Source organism: Paramisgurnus dabryanus, chromosome 17 (assembly GCF_030506205.2).
Source record: "Paramisgurnus dabryanus chromosome 17, PD_genome_1.1, whole genome shotgun sequence".
Taxonomy (NCBI): Eukaryota; Metazoa; Chordata; class Actinopteri; order Cypriniformes; family Cobitidae; genus Paramisgurnus; species Paramisgurnus dabryanus.
In genome coordinates, this window is record NC_133353.1 from 24,466,297 (window position 1) to 24,484,917 (window position 18,621).

General features: G+C 38.3%; 1 protein-coding gene across 2 annotated transcripts in view; it reads left to right on the forward strand.

Annotated features, from left to right (window-relative positions):
- crim1 (cysteine rich transmembrane BMP regulator 1 (chordin-like)) overlaps positions 1-18,621 on the forward strand; it is a 126,682-nt gene that overhangs the window by 98,074 nt on the left and 9,987 nt on the right. Inside the window, exons 8-13 of one of the 2 annotated variants that reach the window (XM_065288550.2) lie at positions 6,312-6,440; positions 9,280-9,436; positions 14,701-14,822; positions 16,716-16,928; positions 17,235-17,450; positions 18,107-18,328. In XM_065288550.2, coding sequence (XP_065144622.1) covers positions 6,312-6,440; positions 9,280-9,436; positions 14,701-14,822; positions 16,716-16,928; positions 17,235-17,450; positions 18,107-18,328 — 1,059 coding nt within the window. Of the gene's footprint in view, positions 1-6,311; positions 6,441-9,279; positions 9,437-14,700; positions 14,823-16,715; positions 16,929-17,231; positions 17,451-18,106; positions 18,329-18,621 lie in introns of both variants that reach the window. The other variant, XM_065288549.2, reaches the window with a different exon arrangement.

An 18,621-nucleotide genomic window follows, 5' to 3' on the forward strand; every position in this document is an offset into this window, starting at 1 on the left:
TGCGTTTACATGCAGCCAATAACCCGTTCAAATCCGGAATATTAGCAATAACCCGGTCGCGCACGTCCATGTAAACACCGGCAAAAACCCGAATATGCTCATATTCCTGTTTTTAAAATCCCGAATATTACCCCTGGGTTACCTCTTTTCTAACCCGAAACTTTGGTCATGTAAACTCGCATCGGGATATTCCCATCAAAAGGAACATTGATTTGTGTACTGCGCATGTTCTATTCGCAAGGAATCTTGGTCTTTTGAGTAGAGGAACTTCTTGTATGCGCCAAAAAAACCCGCAGGGAGTAGAGGTAAGCATGGCGAGAGAGATGCGCCACACTTTTAGAGCGAGGAGGAAAACAATTGCAACAACCGCGTTTTTCACGTTAAATTAATATATAGCTATTTTTGTTTTTCAAAGCATACATGTATAATAAAGGCCAAATAGATTGTCAATAGTTATGAAAGTAACTTGCTTTTTTTGTGTGAATTTGAATTCAAAATGTAATACTATGCTATTCATATTTCGTTAAATACAGTGAATGAATGAAAAAGTTAAAGATGACAGAATAACTGTAGCGTCGTCTGCATCTTGATTCAGTTTCTAAGATTAAAATTACTTTAATTTAACTGATCAACACAAATACAAAGCGGCATAACTGATTGCTTACCAGCATTAAAACCACTTAGAATAAAAACCTTTGGTTTTTTCTTTGTATACAGCGTCCGCTCCGTGGATAAGGATGTTGCAATAACGCCGGTGGCTTTATTATTAACTGACTGAATACTTATACCTGACATTTAGATATGAAAGTTTATCATCAACAGTACCTGCTTGAAACATTATAAACATTGATGATCATCTGCCGACTCGACTGTTTCTGCACGTTCTCAGTCCGCTTAATTAACGGCTTTTCATTCTATCCGCGTGAGGTAAACATTTTTGTTCTGTACTTTTTTACTTGCATGTATTTCTACATATTTTCGGCCAAGTAACACTCAGGATATACTGTAAGTTATTATAGATAGCATATAAGCTTGTTCTGAAAGGATGACAATTATAAAAATTATCCATCCAGCTTAATTTAGCCAAAATAATGATTTATTCGTTTTTATACTTTATAGATGTTAATTTATCTACTAATATATTATTGAAAATGCCATAAATAAATAGCTATTCATTGCCTTCTGTAAGCTATTGCATTCGTTTTGTACATTTATAGGTGCATAAATACTGTCTAATTTTTAATTTCTTTAAGACACGGTTGTGTTCTGTATTTACCGATGCTCTGTAAATATGCACTTAAAAAACCTTCTTGTTAGAAAATCGTTCTTCAATTAATTTTTTTTTTCAAAATATATTTAGCTGAAGGCTAGTATAGCTTGTTAATCTTTTTCTCATAAAAGGAAAGACATGTAACTTAGCCTACCCTGCTTCTACATCGGTGCAGCTTGTTCTGGATTTAAATAATAATTTTATTTTAGTAAATGAAGGCGGTAAAACCGCATTGCGCAATAGTGAGCCACGCAAAATCACCGCATTTACCTTTTAATCACAGTTTACATCGGGATATTGCCAATTCCATGTATACAGGGGTAACTCTCTCTGCTCACGCATGTAAACGGGTTATTCCGAATGTTTCAGAAACCCGAAACCCGACCTTAACCTGACCATAACCCGAATATTTACAGCATGTAAACGTAGTCAGTGCCATATGTGGCCTTATGACAACAGTGGGAAATTGAGAAATAAGAGGGCAGCTGCATTTATACATGATATTCCCCTCGACAGAGCTCTTAAATAGCCATACCTGTTGGCAAGGACTAGAGATCTTTGCTCTGGCTGCGGCTCACATTTACATGTGGCATGTTGCACGCAACTGTTTGTAGAGGAGGTGAATGCATTCCTGAGCCGATTCCCATTGCTCCAATCACTGCGCTTACGTCAAGTCGAGCCAGTGAAGAGAGAGCTTTTGATATGAACTGTGATGAGATATTTCGTTTATGTGCACTGGAGCAGGCTCAAAGATCAATTTCCACCCACTCCGGAGGTGTCAACTGGTGCTGCATACGTCCCATTGCAGGTGGAGCGTCTACCTCCATGTCCTGTCCTCTGGGTCTTGTTGGACACAGCTCTGCTCTCTGTCCCCCAGGTCCCAGGACAGCTTAATTTAGCTCATCCACCAGCTGCCCCGCGCTCTGTGCATTTTTATTTCCTAATTATTATTTGTCAGAAGACCTCATTTCCTCAAGGTGACACCCTCCCCCTGTCATAGGAAAGCTATTGTACCATACGCAGTGTGTTTAATTAAGCAAATGAAAGCTGTCAGGTTGGGTTGAGCCCCCTAAGCTCCTACATAGCTTTTGAAGAGTTTCACACCTGACATTTTCCATGTTACATATGCGTTCACGTACGCAATTTCTTTTTTTTTTTAACAGAATGTGCATGGGCTCACACAAAAAAGAAACAATTGCTTAAAATGGATTTTAATGTGTTAATGGAAAGGCATTTTTAATGAATCAGATAAAAGAACAACAATGGTTTGCCTGCATTTTGTGTTTATCACTTATTTTTTATTTAATTACTAGACATAATTGTACATCCTTAAATTTGAGGACTTTTTATAAAACAATTAAAAAGCCATTAAGGCCTAGTAAAAACATAATTTGTTTACACATAGGCTTGTATATGGACGTATACTGTATGCAATGCTGTAATGGCACAGTGCTGGCAACATATATACACTCACCTAAAGGATTATTAGGAACACCATACTAATACTATGTTTGACCCCCTTTCGCCTTCAAAACTGCCTTAATTCTACGTGGCATTGATTCAACAAGGTGCTGAAAGCATTTCTTAGAAATGTTGGCCCATATTGATAGGATACTATCTTGCAGTTAATGGAGATTTGTGGGATGCACATCCAGTGGACGAAGCTCCCGTTCCACCACATCCCAAAGATGCTCTATTGGGTTGAGATCTGGTGACTGTGGGGGCCATTTTAGTACAGTGAACTTAAGAAATCTATTTGAAATAATTCAAGCTTTGTGACATGGTGTATTTTCCTGCTGGATGTAGCCATCAAAGGATGGGTACATGGTGGTCATAAAGGGATGGACATGGTCAGAAACAATGCTCAGGTAGGCCGTGGCATTTAAATGATGCCCAATTGGCATTAAGGGGCCTAAAGTGTGCCAAGAAAACATCCCCCACACCATTGCATACAAGTAAAAAACAGACTGTACTACTATGCTAATCTTCTAAATTGAAATATGGTGGCATAACTTCAAATCTCAGTGGTTCTGACATGTTTCTTGCCTAATATACAGAACCATCCTGTATATGAAGCTGAAATGAAGCCATTTCAATATAAAGTTGTGAATTCGTGTTTGACTGAAGAAAGGAAGTAATGCATCTGGAATGGCACTGGGATGAGTAAATTATGAGAGAATCTTAATTTTGGGGTGAACTATTTCTTTAAGACTCATGCTTCAATCAACAGTGAGTCATATGTTAGCACTCTGATGGTTCAGTAAGCACTCTGATAGATTCATTCAGTGAGGGATTCGTCAGACTGATTTCAGCCAACAATCCATAAATTAGCGAATGATTTTGCTTGATTACCGCTTCAGGAGAGTAATTCGTTCTTGAATTGGTTCATACAAGGCACGCGGTATATTTTTAAATCCAGACAACACAATAAAAAGGCTTGTTGTCTGCTATTATTACAGTCTATTTATCTCATCACATACAATTCAGACTGCAATCTCATACTTGGGCGAAATAGGCTTCAGATTCAACAGCGGTGGAGCATCAGCACTGACTACTGGTGCAAGAAACACTGTTATGACAGCAAATCTACCAAGTGCTGAAGCTATTAAACACTGTCAGGAAAAAGATACAAAACTGTAGCTTTTTGGTTGCTGGGGTGGTACCCTCAAAGGTTCATTTTTGTACGTTTATGGGCATACAGTGCCACACATTGAAATGTTACAATATTATACCATAAGGACTAATTGTGTACCTTTAAAGGAAAACACCACCGTTTTTCAAAATTTTACTATGTTCTTACCTCAGCTTAGATGAATTAATACATAAAAAATGTTTTCAATGCATGCACTTCATCTATGTACAGCATGTCGTGAATGTGTTAGCATTTAGCCTAGCCCCATTCATTCCTTAGGATCCAAACAGTGTGGAATTTAGAAGCCACCAAACACTTTCATGTTTTCCAAGACTGTTACATGAGTAGTTACACGAGTAAGTATGGTGGCACAAAACATTTTTAATCAAAATTTTAATTAGATTTTTAAGCAGTTAAAAAACTAGAACTATATTTTATGGCAGAAGAGCACTTAGTTTGCAGCACTTTGACCTCGGGCGCATTAATATTGAAAGAAGTTTGAGGGAGAGGGGAGTAGTCAAGAGTGATGATGTTACTGCGCGCCGAGGTCGAAGTGCTGCAAACTAAGTGTTCTTCTGCCATACAATATAGTTCTCATTTTATCTGCTTAAAATATCGCCATGTTTTATTTTGTGCCACCATACTTACTCGTGTAACTACTCATGTAACAGTCTTTAAATAGGGAAAACAAGTATTTGGTGGCTTCTAAATTCATCCCTGTTTGGATCCTAAGGAATGAATGGGGCTAGGCTAAATGCTAACACATTCACGACGCACTGTACAAAGATTAAGTGCACGCATTGAAAAAAGATATGGATGTCTTAATATGTCTAAGTTGAGGTAAGAACCTAGTAAAATATAAAAAACTGTGGTATTTTCCTTTAAGAAACAATTTTGTAACAGTTGTAATAAATGTTAGGGGTACAAAACCGTTAATTCTACCTTTAAAAGGTACAAAATGGGTCCTAAAGGTACAGTAATGTATACAAAAGGTACAACATTGTGTTATGTTACATGTAAAGGTATAGTTCCTTGGGGTACCAGCGACTAAAATGACCTTTTTTTCTCACAGTTAAGGATAAGTTCACCCAAAAAGGAAATATCTCTTATTATTTACACCATCCCATATGACTACCTTTCTTCAGCTGAACACAAAAATTTGACATTTTTGTTGGTTAGCGAAATCTTGTAAATTCTTACTGCTCAAAACAAATGATGACATGCTAACATCATCACCTGTCATTGGTTTATCTCAAAATTAACTCACTTTATGTTGTATCATCAAACCTATGTGTTTTTTATATTTATTTCTTCAAACACACTTATGCTTCCCTTTTCTGTGATGTTGAATAGTGAAGATGATGAATAGGGGATTGCAATATAAGAGTGCAATTTCTATCTTGAATCATGTCAGAAATAACAATTTTGTCACTTTACATTCATTTGCGAGAAAAAGCTCCTACGGACAATCTGCTAAACTATCTCATGTTTTTAATAGAAATAAGGACATGATTTTCATTTTCTGTGTACTGCCTTTAAATTACATTCTGTGTTATTGGCAAGGAAAAATTAAATTATAACCTTTTTTATGTTTGTCTATACTCGTCAATGAGATTGCTGCAGCATTCAACTCTGCATGCAAAATGGTTTTGCTGGAAGAAAGAGAAAAACCAAAAGAGTATCTGTCTGTATAAGATATTCAAAAAGCACAAACCAGTCACTTCTCTCGGTAACTTCAAAATGTACTAAAATCTGTTTTTCAGTAGAGACATATTACAAATCCACAGTGAAAATGTCCATTTCCTGTGATGATGGCTTATATTTGGAGCGCTGCCATCCACTGTATTTGTAGTCATCAAGACATTCATCCATTTTAGACCTTGACAACTTTATCTGTCTCTCCCTCTCTGTGTGCCCATCTGGCTGGATCCTTTCCGGTATTTATCTGTGTACTGGGGACACAGCATGGTACAGTTTTCCGATGGTAAAAACAGAAATCAAATAGCAACTTGTCAGAGCTGTCATAACCTAAACAGCGAGATGATTTTGCCTGTCACTGATATACAGTACCGCCAGCTTCTATATTAAACGGACCCGTAATCTTTTAATGGTTTCAGTCAAATCAATTATAACCAGTGGGGATCCAGGATGTCGTTGCAGACGAACAGAGGGGACGTAGATAAGATGCTTATTGAACATTTGATCACTTTGTTGTGTTGTTGGGAGCTGTCATCTTACTCATGCCTATTAACTGAAGAAGCAAAAAGAAGAGTTTATGAAAAATTGCTTTTGACTCCCGTGACTCATAAGCGTAGTCCCGTTCGGGATCAACATTTTCTCTTTCTGTTTGACTATCTCACTTACTCATAAGTGACTCACATCCTCGGGGGAAAATATTTGTGTTTTCAGAGCCCACATACATCACAATGGCGCCCCCTGCCTGTGGCTCACTGGACAACTGTACGCTGATGGAGAAAAGCTGTCCGTATGGATTCAGAATGGACTCCAATGGCTGCAAGATGTGCAACTGCAAGACCAGTAAGTGAGCTGCATGATGTTCTGCCGGGTCATTAGAGAAGTGCTTTATCTTCTTCGGGTCTTACAGATGCTGTCAGGCGGTATTTAGCTGTATTCTCTCCAGACCCTGACTGGCTTTAGTAGAGATGTTTATGAGGATCAACAGCGAAGGGCGAATGGATTAAGAGATTGTTTTGTATGCTAAGAGAGGCCGGGTAAATCAAACTCTAAAAAATATCAAAAAAAGGATAACAATGCTTGGTTTGCTGAATATGCTCCCAGAAGGATTTTAAATATATATTGTAATATAAATGTACCCAACCAATCAAAGTTTTGGACACACATAACTGAATTCAGTTTTTCATCCTTCTCAACTTTTTGTGTACCTCTAAGGCAGTGGTTCTCAAACTGGGGGGGGGCTTGGGTTGCTGGGGGGCCACAGTTTTATGGCATTTTATGAAAAACATTTAATATAAATTTTGTGTAATTAAACCCCAGAAAGCTATACTGTAGCTACCAACCAACAGGACTACATTTTATAATTTACAATTTTTTGTTTAATTCAAATTCTAAGTTGGAGAAGTTTTATGTCTAGAATTTTCTTGGAGGACAGCGCAAAGGGATGGGTGGCACATGCCAACCACTGCTCTAAGGTTCTATGAACTCAATAGCTGCAATTAACTCAATTTCTGAGAGTGTGTATGTGAATTTCTGTACAAAACTAAAATTTATTTTCATGAATTGAAGCAGATAGCATACACAAATCTATTAAGGGGGTCATAACGAATCGATTAAATCGATAAAAATCGATTAGTGAAAGCGTTGGCAACGAATTTCATAATCGATATGTTGTGTCGCCCGACGCTGAGATTTAAGTATTAAAAAAAGTTGAGTTTAACGCAGAGCGGAGTGAACACACTCACGGTCTCTCTAGTGCACTGTGTTCTCTGTTGTTTCCGGATATGTCATTCAAGCGCAAGTCCACCCCTGCCAGGGATTCCCTATGGTCTTAAAGCCCGTAAACCTTTGCATGCGCAGGTTTATAAAACACCGCTTTGATTCAATTTGCAAACTAAAAGACGTAAAAGAGACTTGTATATACTTAGAATGACGGACATAGAATGCATTGCATGTTGCTTGCTTATTTTGTTTAAAAGCATGATCAATGCCAGTCTACATGTCTTAATAACAAGGATCTCTCTCTCGCTCGCTCGCTCTTGATCTTCTCTACCATGCACAAATAAAAATGTCACTAAACTTATTGTTTTTCTTACCCCGTTGGCAGATAATTTTGCTTCGGATTTGTATTGTTCTTTTATTTTTTTATAAATTATTTATTGTTCTGGCAGCTCAGGTGCACTTTATTTAAAAAAGTCTATATATTTGGCAGATATAAAGCATACATGTGTATGTTTTTTGTGTTAGTCCATTTTGATTTTATTATTATTACTTTAACAGCTCAGAGATGTTCAAGGAACAACATGTTTGTGCACTTTCTGAAGATTTCAGTTCTGTTTTTGAATAAATGCTTTTTATTATCCGATTCATTGATTAATCGAAAAAATTATCGACAGATTAATCGATTATTAAAATAAACGTTAGTTGCAGCCCTAGGTTAAGGTCCAAAAACACATTATTTTCTATAATAGATCATCATTCTAAAAAAGTGTGGTGATCTCTGATTGGCCATTTTTCTACAGAAATGTTGTGTGACAGAAATGTAATGGCCCTTACGAAAAAAACAATGTTTCCCTGACATGGTGGCGTCGTCAATACTACAGCAAGAATAAAAATGACTTCTTTGCGTATACATTTGGGCGGTGTTATGCAAGTCTTTCCACACATGAGATAGATAATTTTGGGGCGTGTTTAAATAAGGCAGGGTTTTTTGGATGATCCTTCACTTTAAGAAAGAATATCTCTTTGGGTTTGAGACTTCAATCTTTGCAACTTTATGGATAGTCTATATACACAGAAAAGACAAGAAATTGCATCATATGACCCCTTTAAGGGTGGGAACTAATACATCAAAATGTTTTCATTTGTTTAAAGGTGCTCTAAGCGAATTCACACGTTTAAGGCCATAAAACATTTTTTGTTTCATAGAGTAAACATCTCCTCACTATCTGCTAGCTGCCTGTCCTCTGAACACACTGTTAAAAAAGCGGTCTCTGTAGACAGTCCAGGCTCCACAAACTGCAACAAAAACAAAGTGGTCAAACCTACAACCACGAAACATAACAAAGTGTTCCAGCCAATAAACAACAAGAAGGATTTGGGAGTGGGGGTTGGGCGCGTTCATGACGCTTTTAGAAAGCACGGAAGGAAGGTGGAGGGGAGGAGTTAGCTACACTCCGTTTTGTTTGACAACACTTCGAACGTCAACAAGAAGTGACGTCACACAGATTTGCTTAGGGCGCCTTTAAATATTATTCCAAAATATTCAGAATAAATCTCTCTCATCGATCTTATCTAACGTTAGCTTTGCCGGTGTTAATTCTTTGTGCCTCGTGATCACGTGTTGCGTGTTCATGTAGGCGTAGATGTCTTTTAAACCAAGCATGCGTGGAAGGGATTTTTTTTAAACCTCAGGAGGAAAAACTCTGGTTATAAAAATACCCGTGTCCGTGTGGACTAGGCCTTTAGCTCCAACCCCAATTAAACACAGGTGAAGCAGCTAATCAAGGTGTTCACAGTTGCTTTATAATTACAGCCATGTCTGTTGGAGCTGGGTTGGAAATAGAGTCTGCAGGATAGTAGCTTACCAGGAGCGGGGTTGGAGACACCTGCTCTATAGGATGTATATTATTGGATGTGTGTAATGAATGTCTTACTAATTCATCTCTGCTATATTTTCCAGGAGAAGAGATGTGCAGTGCTCTAATTGCCAGTTGCACTCTCAAATGCCCTTTTGGCTTCCAGACCGACATCGACGGATGTGAGATTTGCCAGTGTCGCCCACGTCCCAAAAAGTGCAAGGCTGTGTCCTGTGGCAAGAACTGCCCGTTCGGATACATGTGAGAGTTCTTGAATTATATGCTGAAGTATTCAAATGCTATCTGAGATTTACATTAGCAAGATGGTCAAAGTTCATGTTAAACATTCACTGATTATTATACAGATTAATAACCAAATGGCAGGTGCCCAAAAAGCTAGACTGAATCCTAAAGAGCTTTTTTGGCTGTTAAATATGCTTACAATAGGCGTTCATAAATAGTAAGACCTAATTGTTCTCCCATACCATTTAAATCAATTGACAGAAAGTATACCAAAATTGACATAATACTTTGACAGGAAACTTGACACGCAATTTTTATATTTTTACATAATGCAGTAGCTGGGTGCACTGTGTGGTAGAAATTATTGATCTACTAAAACTAGAAATGGTCATCGGCAGCATGATTCGAGGTTACTTCCAAAATTTGGAGCTGGCACCCCCTAGTGGTAAAAAGATAAAATCATATTAAAATGCATATAGCTTTGAATTAATTTGGCCTATCTCGTGACCCTCTTTCAGTTCCTTGAATCATGCCGTTTACAAGGATACTAATCGTACCAAAGTCAGCTTCACCGCCTGTCTGTCATTCCTTTATCTCCATTTCACTGATTTCATAATATCATTTATTTCATGTATCAGTGCTATCTAATATTATAAAACTGTCAAAAGAAAATATCAGGACAGGCAGTATTAATTTGTTGTCATAAACATAGTTCCACACTGTTCCTCACGTAGTCGAAAGAAAATTGTGAATGACAAAATGATCCCTTACTCTATGCATTGCTTGTTGGTGCCCAGCTGCAAGTTTAGAGTTGACAGCTAATTAGGTCCGACTCAGATCAGCGCTTCAGATTGTGCTCCGTAAAGGATGAGTTGTGATAGCGAAGCTGAAGGCCTAATCTACCCAACACTGTGTTTCCGTGCCATCGCGAATAAACATTGCTTCTCCACATCTAAAAAAAAAACTCACATCAATTACACGGGCAGATCGCCAAGCCAATTTGCAAAAACTTTTGCCAAGTCGTGCAGTCAGCAGGTTAAAGAGACGCCTTGCGATGCATTAAAATGAGACCGAGAACAAAGGTGCTAAGTAGTACAAGCTGCTAGACTATCCAATGAAAGGAAGTATACAGAAAAAGAATATTTAAAAATTTGTATTAACGTGCGGCACAGCAGACGCAGAATCTCTCCTGCTACAACAAAGTGTCCAGTTGTCAGGTCCAAAACTAAATTCCAACTTTCAGTACTCATTTGAACACAACCAATTGCTTAAAGGAATACGCTAGACGAATATTAAACTTACCCCTTGATTTACTCACCCTCAAGCAATCTGAGATACATAAGTCCATCATCTTTTAGATTAAACACATTTGGAGTTATTTTAGTAAATGTCCTTGCTTTTCTCTATTTTTTTACAGTTTAACAGTAGAAAACAGGGATCAGGAAACAACATCTGACTTTGAAGCCCAAAAAAATGCATCCATCCTTTACAGAAGTACTCCACATGGCTCTAAGGAGTTAAAGGGATAGTTCACCCAAAAATGAAAATTCTGTCATCATTTACTCTCTTATGAACACAAAGGAAGATATTTTCAGAAATGTTTGTAACAGAACCGTTTGTGGACCCTATTTACTTCATAGTATAATTTTTTCCTACTATGGAACTCAGTGGGGTCCACAAACGGTTACGGCATCTTCCTTCGTGTTCATCAGAACAAAGAAATGCATTCAGGTTTGTAATAACACGAGAGTGAGTAAATGATGACAGAATTTTCATTTTTGGGTGAACCATCCCTTTAACTCTTTCCCCGCCATTGACAAGTTATCTCGTCAATTAAGAGAAAACATTTGCATGAAAAAACATGTTCCTGATGAGTTTTTATGGTTATCTGTAATACCGTGACCATCCACTAGATGGCTTTACCCAATTTAAAAAAAAATTCTTATTATTTTTTAATTTTACACTCCGTGGATGTTTTGATAATCAATCTGAATCTGATCTCAAACCAAATTCCTTCATAAAAATGCAATTATTTCAGCTTTTGCTAAAAAAATTTTTTTTTTTGAGGAAAAATACCCATATTTAAGAGTTTATAAGCACAGAAAAAAAATAGATAGGATAAAATGTTTTTCCCCGTTTTGTTTGTTTTTTGTTTGTTTATACATGGATATCAGCTGACGTCACTCACTTGTCTTCCGCCATTTTAAGGACTTGAAGTGGTCGCAAAAGAACTAGAAGCTATGCCTTCAATATGCTGTGAGCATCAAAATCGCTATTTTAACAACACTAAGAAGGCTCAACACAACATGATATTTTGCTCGAAGTATCGCCTATGTCTCTACACGTGAACTCGAGCATTGAGAACATTCATTGTGAACAGAGAGTTAAATAAAAAGACGGTTTTGAACAACTGACTTTGGATGATTTGGCGTCCGCTCGCCGCCTTCTTCCCAGTCAAGATGTATCGATCTCCAATTGCGACGTAAGGAGGGAGGATTGTAAAGATTGATATCTCCTAAAGCATAGTTCCATAAAAATGCACGGATAAGTCGTTGTTTTGTCGCAAGTGAAAAACAATATTGACCTTCTAGTTGAAAAAGGAGCCTCATATGAGATTCATTCATTCCCCTTCGGAAATCGATTATTTACGTCTGGCAGAGATGACAAGCGGACACCATAACAGCCAAAGTCAGTTGTACAAAACCTTTCTTTTTAGTAAACTCTGTGTACACAAACAATGTTCTCAATGCTCGCGTTCATGTGTAGAGATCCAGGTGATACTTCGAGCAAAGTTTCATGTTGTGTCGCGCCTTCTTATGTTGTAAAATAGTGGTAGTTCGGTAGCAGCGGACAGCAGCTGGAGGAACGCATCAGGGATCGAGAAAGCATCACACCATAACGAAGATATTTTTTTAAAGTAGCGTTTATTTTCATGACAGTCGAGATCCGACATTTTGTCTTTCGTAGCCCTTTACTGTATCCGTAAGAATCATAGACAGTAAAAGATAAGAGATCCGTAAATCGTAGCAAGGTAGCCAATGCTTGTCAATAGCCTACTGGTACTCGGTAGGTCCTAAAGATGGCGGCATGATGTAAAAGGTCACGTGACTGAAATCCATCTATTGTTTGTTTGAAAGCAGAGGGTCGGTTCTTTCATTTGATATATTTGATTGTTTACATATTTTTAGAAGAACATTTTTCTGGAAGGCATTTTTTGAAACTTTTGTGAAAATCACAAAAAAAATGCTGGCAGGCAAATTTTTAAAAAAGGCTGGCGGGGAATGAATTAATAAAGGTCTTTTGTGGGTAATCTATGTGATTTTGTCAGAAAAATATCCATGTTTCAAACTTTATAAACTGTAATAACTAGCTTCCAGTAACCACGTCATTTGGGACTCACGAAAGTCACTGCTCAACGTACCCATGGCAACCAACTCACCACGCTAAAACTCTGTTTTAAATCGAGTCCAAGATGGCGCTGTTACCGGAAGCTAGTTATTATTACTGTTCATAAAGTTTGAAATATGGATATTTTTTCTATAAAATCTCATCCATTACCCACAGAAGAGCTTTTTTAACCCCTTGGAGCTGTGTGAAGGATGAATGTACTTTATTAAAGTCAGAAGTTGTTCCCTGATCCCTGTTTTCTACCATTATAAAGCATGAAAGAGCAGGAACATTTACTAAAATAACTCCAAATGTGCTCGTCTGAAAGATATGTGTATCTTAGATTTTTATATTTGGCTGGAGTATCCCTTTAATGCCAGACCATGTGGGGTAAATGTTACTTCACAAATTTAATGATTGTAACGCTTGTAAATCTCTGAAATGCTAACTGTAAGCTGATTGGCTGTTTTCTTAGTACAGCAGATGTCTGAAAACTTAGTTGAACCTTTTAATATCTCCAAATCTGTAGGTCAGGGCTACTTTTATGTTTACTATGTATTATGGTAGTAATATTCAAAATTATATATACATGTATCATCATAAATGGCAAAGGGATTTTCTTTGATATCTTCTATCGAAATGAACCTGTGGCATCCTGGTTAGTTTGAATGCTCTGGGAATGTTACGTTTTGGTGCTCGTATAAATAATACAGGTTCTAATCTTGACCGCATCATGACCAAAATCCATTCTATTATGACCCAAACCTAACCAAGTGCAGGCAACAAGAAGGCAGTGTTGGCTGGTGCTGCATCTTTATAGCCTCCTATCAGACGGTTATTTCCTCAGGTGTGGTTGAGTAAAGAGGAGTCTTTATTTATCAGAGCTTGGCTTCTGGCCTCTCGTTGTTTCTTTCCACTTCAATTTTACCGTCATGAATGAGCACACAAGTGCAAATGCTTGCATCTCAGATTCTAATTTTAGATATCTGTTTATGCCCCCTCAAAGATAGGGCCGAGGTTCAAGCTCATGGCCTGAATAATGCATGCGGCTTAAACGTGAATCCCTCCTCTTCCTGCATGAAAAATATTGATATTCTCTACTGCTGACATCATACCCGATAGCCCCTTATCACTAAACCAAATACAGAGTGCACATGGCCGCTTCTCAACCCTATTTTTCGGAAGATAAGAGTGGATGGGAGAGAGAGCGTGCCTGTAATGGACTGTGAGGGCTGTGGCCAATGTGCCCTGAAAAAGTTTTTTCCTTGGCCATCAGGGAGCGTTTTGATTGGTCGTTTTGGTCAGTCATCTTTAATGTGCCATCTGCTGGCAGGACTCCAAGTAAGGTCAACAAAGTCTCTCTCTCCATTTATGTCACCCATTCGCTATTAACTGGTGACATTGGACTGTGTCTTTCGCACCTGGTGTGTAAAGCCAGCTCAGTGCAAAAGCATTGACGTGGCAATGACAAAGTCTGCTTGAGAGATTGTACTGGCTCTGTATATATTTCGGGGGGGTTAGGTTTTGGCGGACTTGAAACTTATTGTAAGATACCTGAAATTCTGCGTGCTTTAGCAAAAACTACATACACTAATAGGGTCTAGAGCCATATCTAGGGATGAGAATATCATAGAGACTTGGGGTGTGCTTATTTGACTTGGATCAGTAAGCTAGATAAGCATTCACCTCTTAACCACCCTAAACACCATAGCAAAGTAATAAAAAACACTTAGGATTTAGAAAAGCATCCCACTTGCAACACTCCATTATCATGGTGGCGAGTTTAGCATGGACAAGTAACATTAAAAAATAAAACTATTTATTTACATTTATTATATTTCGATTTACATAATGCACATCGCTCATCTCTTTTTTCCCTATCTTTCTCTTATCAGTAAGAACAAGCATGGCTGTGACACCTGCCGTTGTAAGAAATGCCCTGAGCTGCCTTGTGACAAGTCCTGTCCAATGGGATTCCAGCATGATGAGTTGGGCTGTCTGATTTGTCAGTGTCGAGGTAAGCCTCTTCTTTCCTTTTTGTTGAAATGATTACATCATATTTGGTCAAATAATAACTACACAATCTGATGAGATTAGACACAATTAAAGCCATAAAATGATACAGTACACACACCTACAGTTAACTTAATGTGCTGGGTTACTACGATGCTCAGCAATGTAAATGACCTACACACATTACATTGATTACGTAAGGGCTAACGTACAAGCCAGACAGTTGTTAGCACAGAATAAATCCCAACCGGGTTATCAGGACCCTGACACAAACTAAATTAAAATGTAAATTAAATCTCATATTTAATTAATTATGCATATTTTTATTGAATTCATTCAAACGTTTTCAATAGCACCTGTCAAGATTACTGGCAGTAGCGAGATAAGATTGTGTAAGTTTGAGATGGTTGTTATGTGGGAATAACAAACCCTGGAATGTCGCCATTGGCCAATCAGAATCAAGCATTCAAGAGCGCCATGTAATAATTATTGTTAAAACCAATTTCCCAAAAATTATTTTATCATAACGCTGTTGTTTTATAAAAGCACTGAGCCACTTGATACAATAAGCAATTAGTTGGTTTTTTTAGTCATAAATGTGCATAAAATTTCTTTCATGTTAATGGCAAGTGTCAGTCTTATAAACACCCCTTCAAGTAAAGTGTTACCCAATATTTTTACCAAATATTTCTATATAAATAACATATAATTCCAAAAAATAATAATAAGCTCCAAAAATGACATTTTTTTTATAACTAAAATGGTATCTAAATAAAGTTTTTTTTCTCATAACACTTGTTACAAGATGTTTCCGAGTGTTAGTTTTTGCCCCTTACAACTGGATTGATATGCCGAGGTGCTATTCCTATAATTGACAGAATACATTGAGGTGTGAGCCGTGCGCTGTGTATTTCTTGGACCGAACACAGAAAACCGCTGAGCCTCATATTCGCAGAGCCCAGGGTCCGGCCTGACTCATCCCCCATATTTCAAATTTATTTTGAGGTCCACCTGTTGTATACAAAAGCTAAACCCACAGTTCCTCACATCCCTCCATTATTCATACGCCTCTGGTTTCGGCTTCAGTAATGAAGCTGGCAAGTGAAATATTCACAAGCTCGGTCCATTTAATGAGACGGAAGAGCAAGAAAAATACTTTTTTTAATCTTCCTGCCGATTAATTTTTGAAAGCGCGCATCCTCCTTATATCAGAGAGACAGGATTTTAATCAATGTGAAATGGTTGTGATATTGACTGGGGCCTGGCTGGGGCTCTGCTGCTGTTATGGAGAGGCAGTGAGAGGTGACGCTCTTGGCAGATTGAATGAGATTTGAGAATGTTTTGTGCTCTGGGGTTTGGGGCAGGGGAACGCGGCATCGCTTGCATATTTTGTCATTTCACGCTGACTGCGAATCAGCCGGTGAAAATATCTCACTGAAGAGGTCAAATGTCTGGAATACAAATGTAGGAATGGTTCAGGGAATCCTCGGGTTTTTGCTTCGTATTAATATACCAGATAATCTTTTGGGACGTTCGACAAAATTGTGCACTGGGTTTTAGATAAAATTTCCTTCAAATAAAATTAAGTTATGGTCTGTGTATCCAATAAAAGCAATAGTTGCGCATTGACTGCTAAGGATATTTAAATGAAACAAAGTGAAAACTTGGTCAAGTATCATCTTTGATTATTATTTTATAAAATTAAGAAAAATGTACATGAAAACATGTGATGCACATGGTTCACATGAAGCGACAAACACATATGAAAACACGAGCAACACACATGACACTCGGAACACATATTTTAAATTTGCGCCCCTTGGAAGAGCAGTCACGAGCTGCCACTGCATAATATAGACATCATGTTTATTGTTCAGTCATATGTGTTTCATTGCAGATCACAGCTCATCATCTGTGGCTCCATCAGTGAAACTGGGATCCTGTCTGTCTATGGATGGCCGGAGGCACGAGAACGGCCAGAGTTGGCACGACGGCTGCCGGGACTGTTACTGTCATGCCGGGAGAGAAATGTGTGCCCTTATTTCTTGCCCGGTCCCCTCTTGTGACAACCCCACCATTCGAACTGGCCACTGTTGCCCCACCTGCCCAGGTAAGTTTGTTTAATTGACACTTACTAGGATGACCAACTGTTTGCAAAAAAACGGCACATACAACTCTGTGATGTCATATATATATACAAAGACTCCATACATGCCATACAATAGCCTTGTGTCTGTAACTTGCCTAATTTGCTTTTATCATTATTTAACCTGGTGCTAAGCATCTTCATGTGGTCATTTTAATAAATAAGATTTGCGAGCGACGGCAGAGAAAGGTCTGTTCTTATATGTTTTGATAGTGTGGAGGTAAAAATGTCTTCCCAGCAACCCATTAATACCCCTGTTTCTCTCAGAAGAAGAGTCCAGTTCTCATAAGCCGGAGCTCAACGAGGCATCGGTGTGTTTGGCCCCCGGCGGCGAGTACTTTGTGGAGGGAGAGACGTGGAACATTGACTCCTGCACTCAATGTACCTGCCATAGCGGTCGCGTGCTCTGCGAGACGGAGCTGTGCCCGCCCCTGCTCTGCCACAATCCAATCAGAACGCAGGATTCTTGTTGCCCTCACTGTTCAGGTGAGCTGTGAAGATAAAGTTCAGAGAAATAATAAATATTGACTGGGTCCAGAAACCTGCTTTCACTTACCGAAAAGCATTTGTTTGAAGTGCATTTCGAAAGCTAAAAAAATAAAGGTCATGTGAGAGTAAAAAGAGTTATGATATTTGAAACGTGTACGAGCAGATTTTCATTTTAAGCGGTGCGGTGTTCTGAGAACTTTTATGAGACCTCAGACACTTTATAAAAATATGACAGGAGAAACATTTACATTGGCGGGAAATAATGAAAACTGCATGGGCACAGCCGTGCATGATCAATGCTTCGAGAGGCAAACCAGATGAAGTTGGAATAGGATGAATGCAAGTGAAATGAAAATGTTCCAGGTTTGCTAAATGAAACTAGAAAATGATGTCTATCGCAAAGAGTTTGAAAACAAATAAATAATTTTTATGTTGTCATTCAAAAACCCAGCTGAAGTCTTTCTATATAAAATAATGCTTTAATATTCTTCACATCTTTAATATCCCGCATAAGCCATGCAGGCTATTGAATGATGTTAGCTAATAGCCAAATACTTACGCACTTACCGCTCATTAAATTTTGTTTTGCACTAAAATAAATCACATTTAACAGGTGCATAATAAATTAAAGTTTATACATCTTGTGTCTTCAGATGATCCAGTCACCCCTCAGACGCCCAGTAATGACAGTATGCCCAGTTACTGCAGGAACGAGGAGGGTGATATCTTCCTGGCTGCTGAGTCCTGGAAGCCTAACGTCTGCTCCAGCTGCGTTTGTCTGGACGGATCCATCAGCTGTTTCTCTGAGTCATGCCCACCAGTCAACTGTGCCCGGCCCGTGCTTAGGAAGGGCCAGTGTTGCCCTTACTGTCTAGGTATTTTAATATGATATGTTAATATCACTGCAGAATTTTGAATATGGCACTACAGTACAGTACAGATTGGACACCTCTGTCTAGAAACAGCCTATACAGCCTTTGCCATAAATTATTAGCATTTAAAGCTGTTATTTTGGGGCTATGTGAACAGCACTTGTTATTGACACATCACATAAGCTATGGCAGTCTGCCATCAGGCCATTTAGAAACACCGGTTTGTTGTCAGAATCCATCAAGGGTCTGATAAAAAATGCTGATTTGCAAGAAAACATGTGAGAGGGTTTCACATT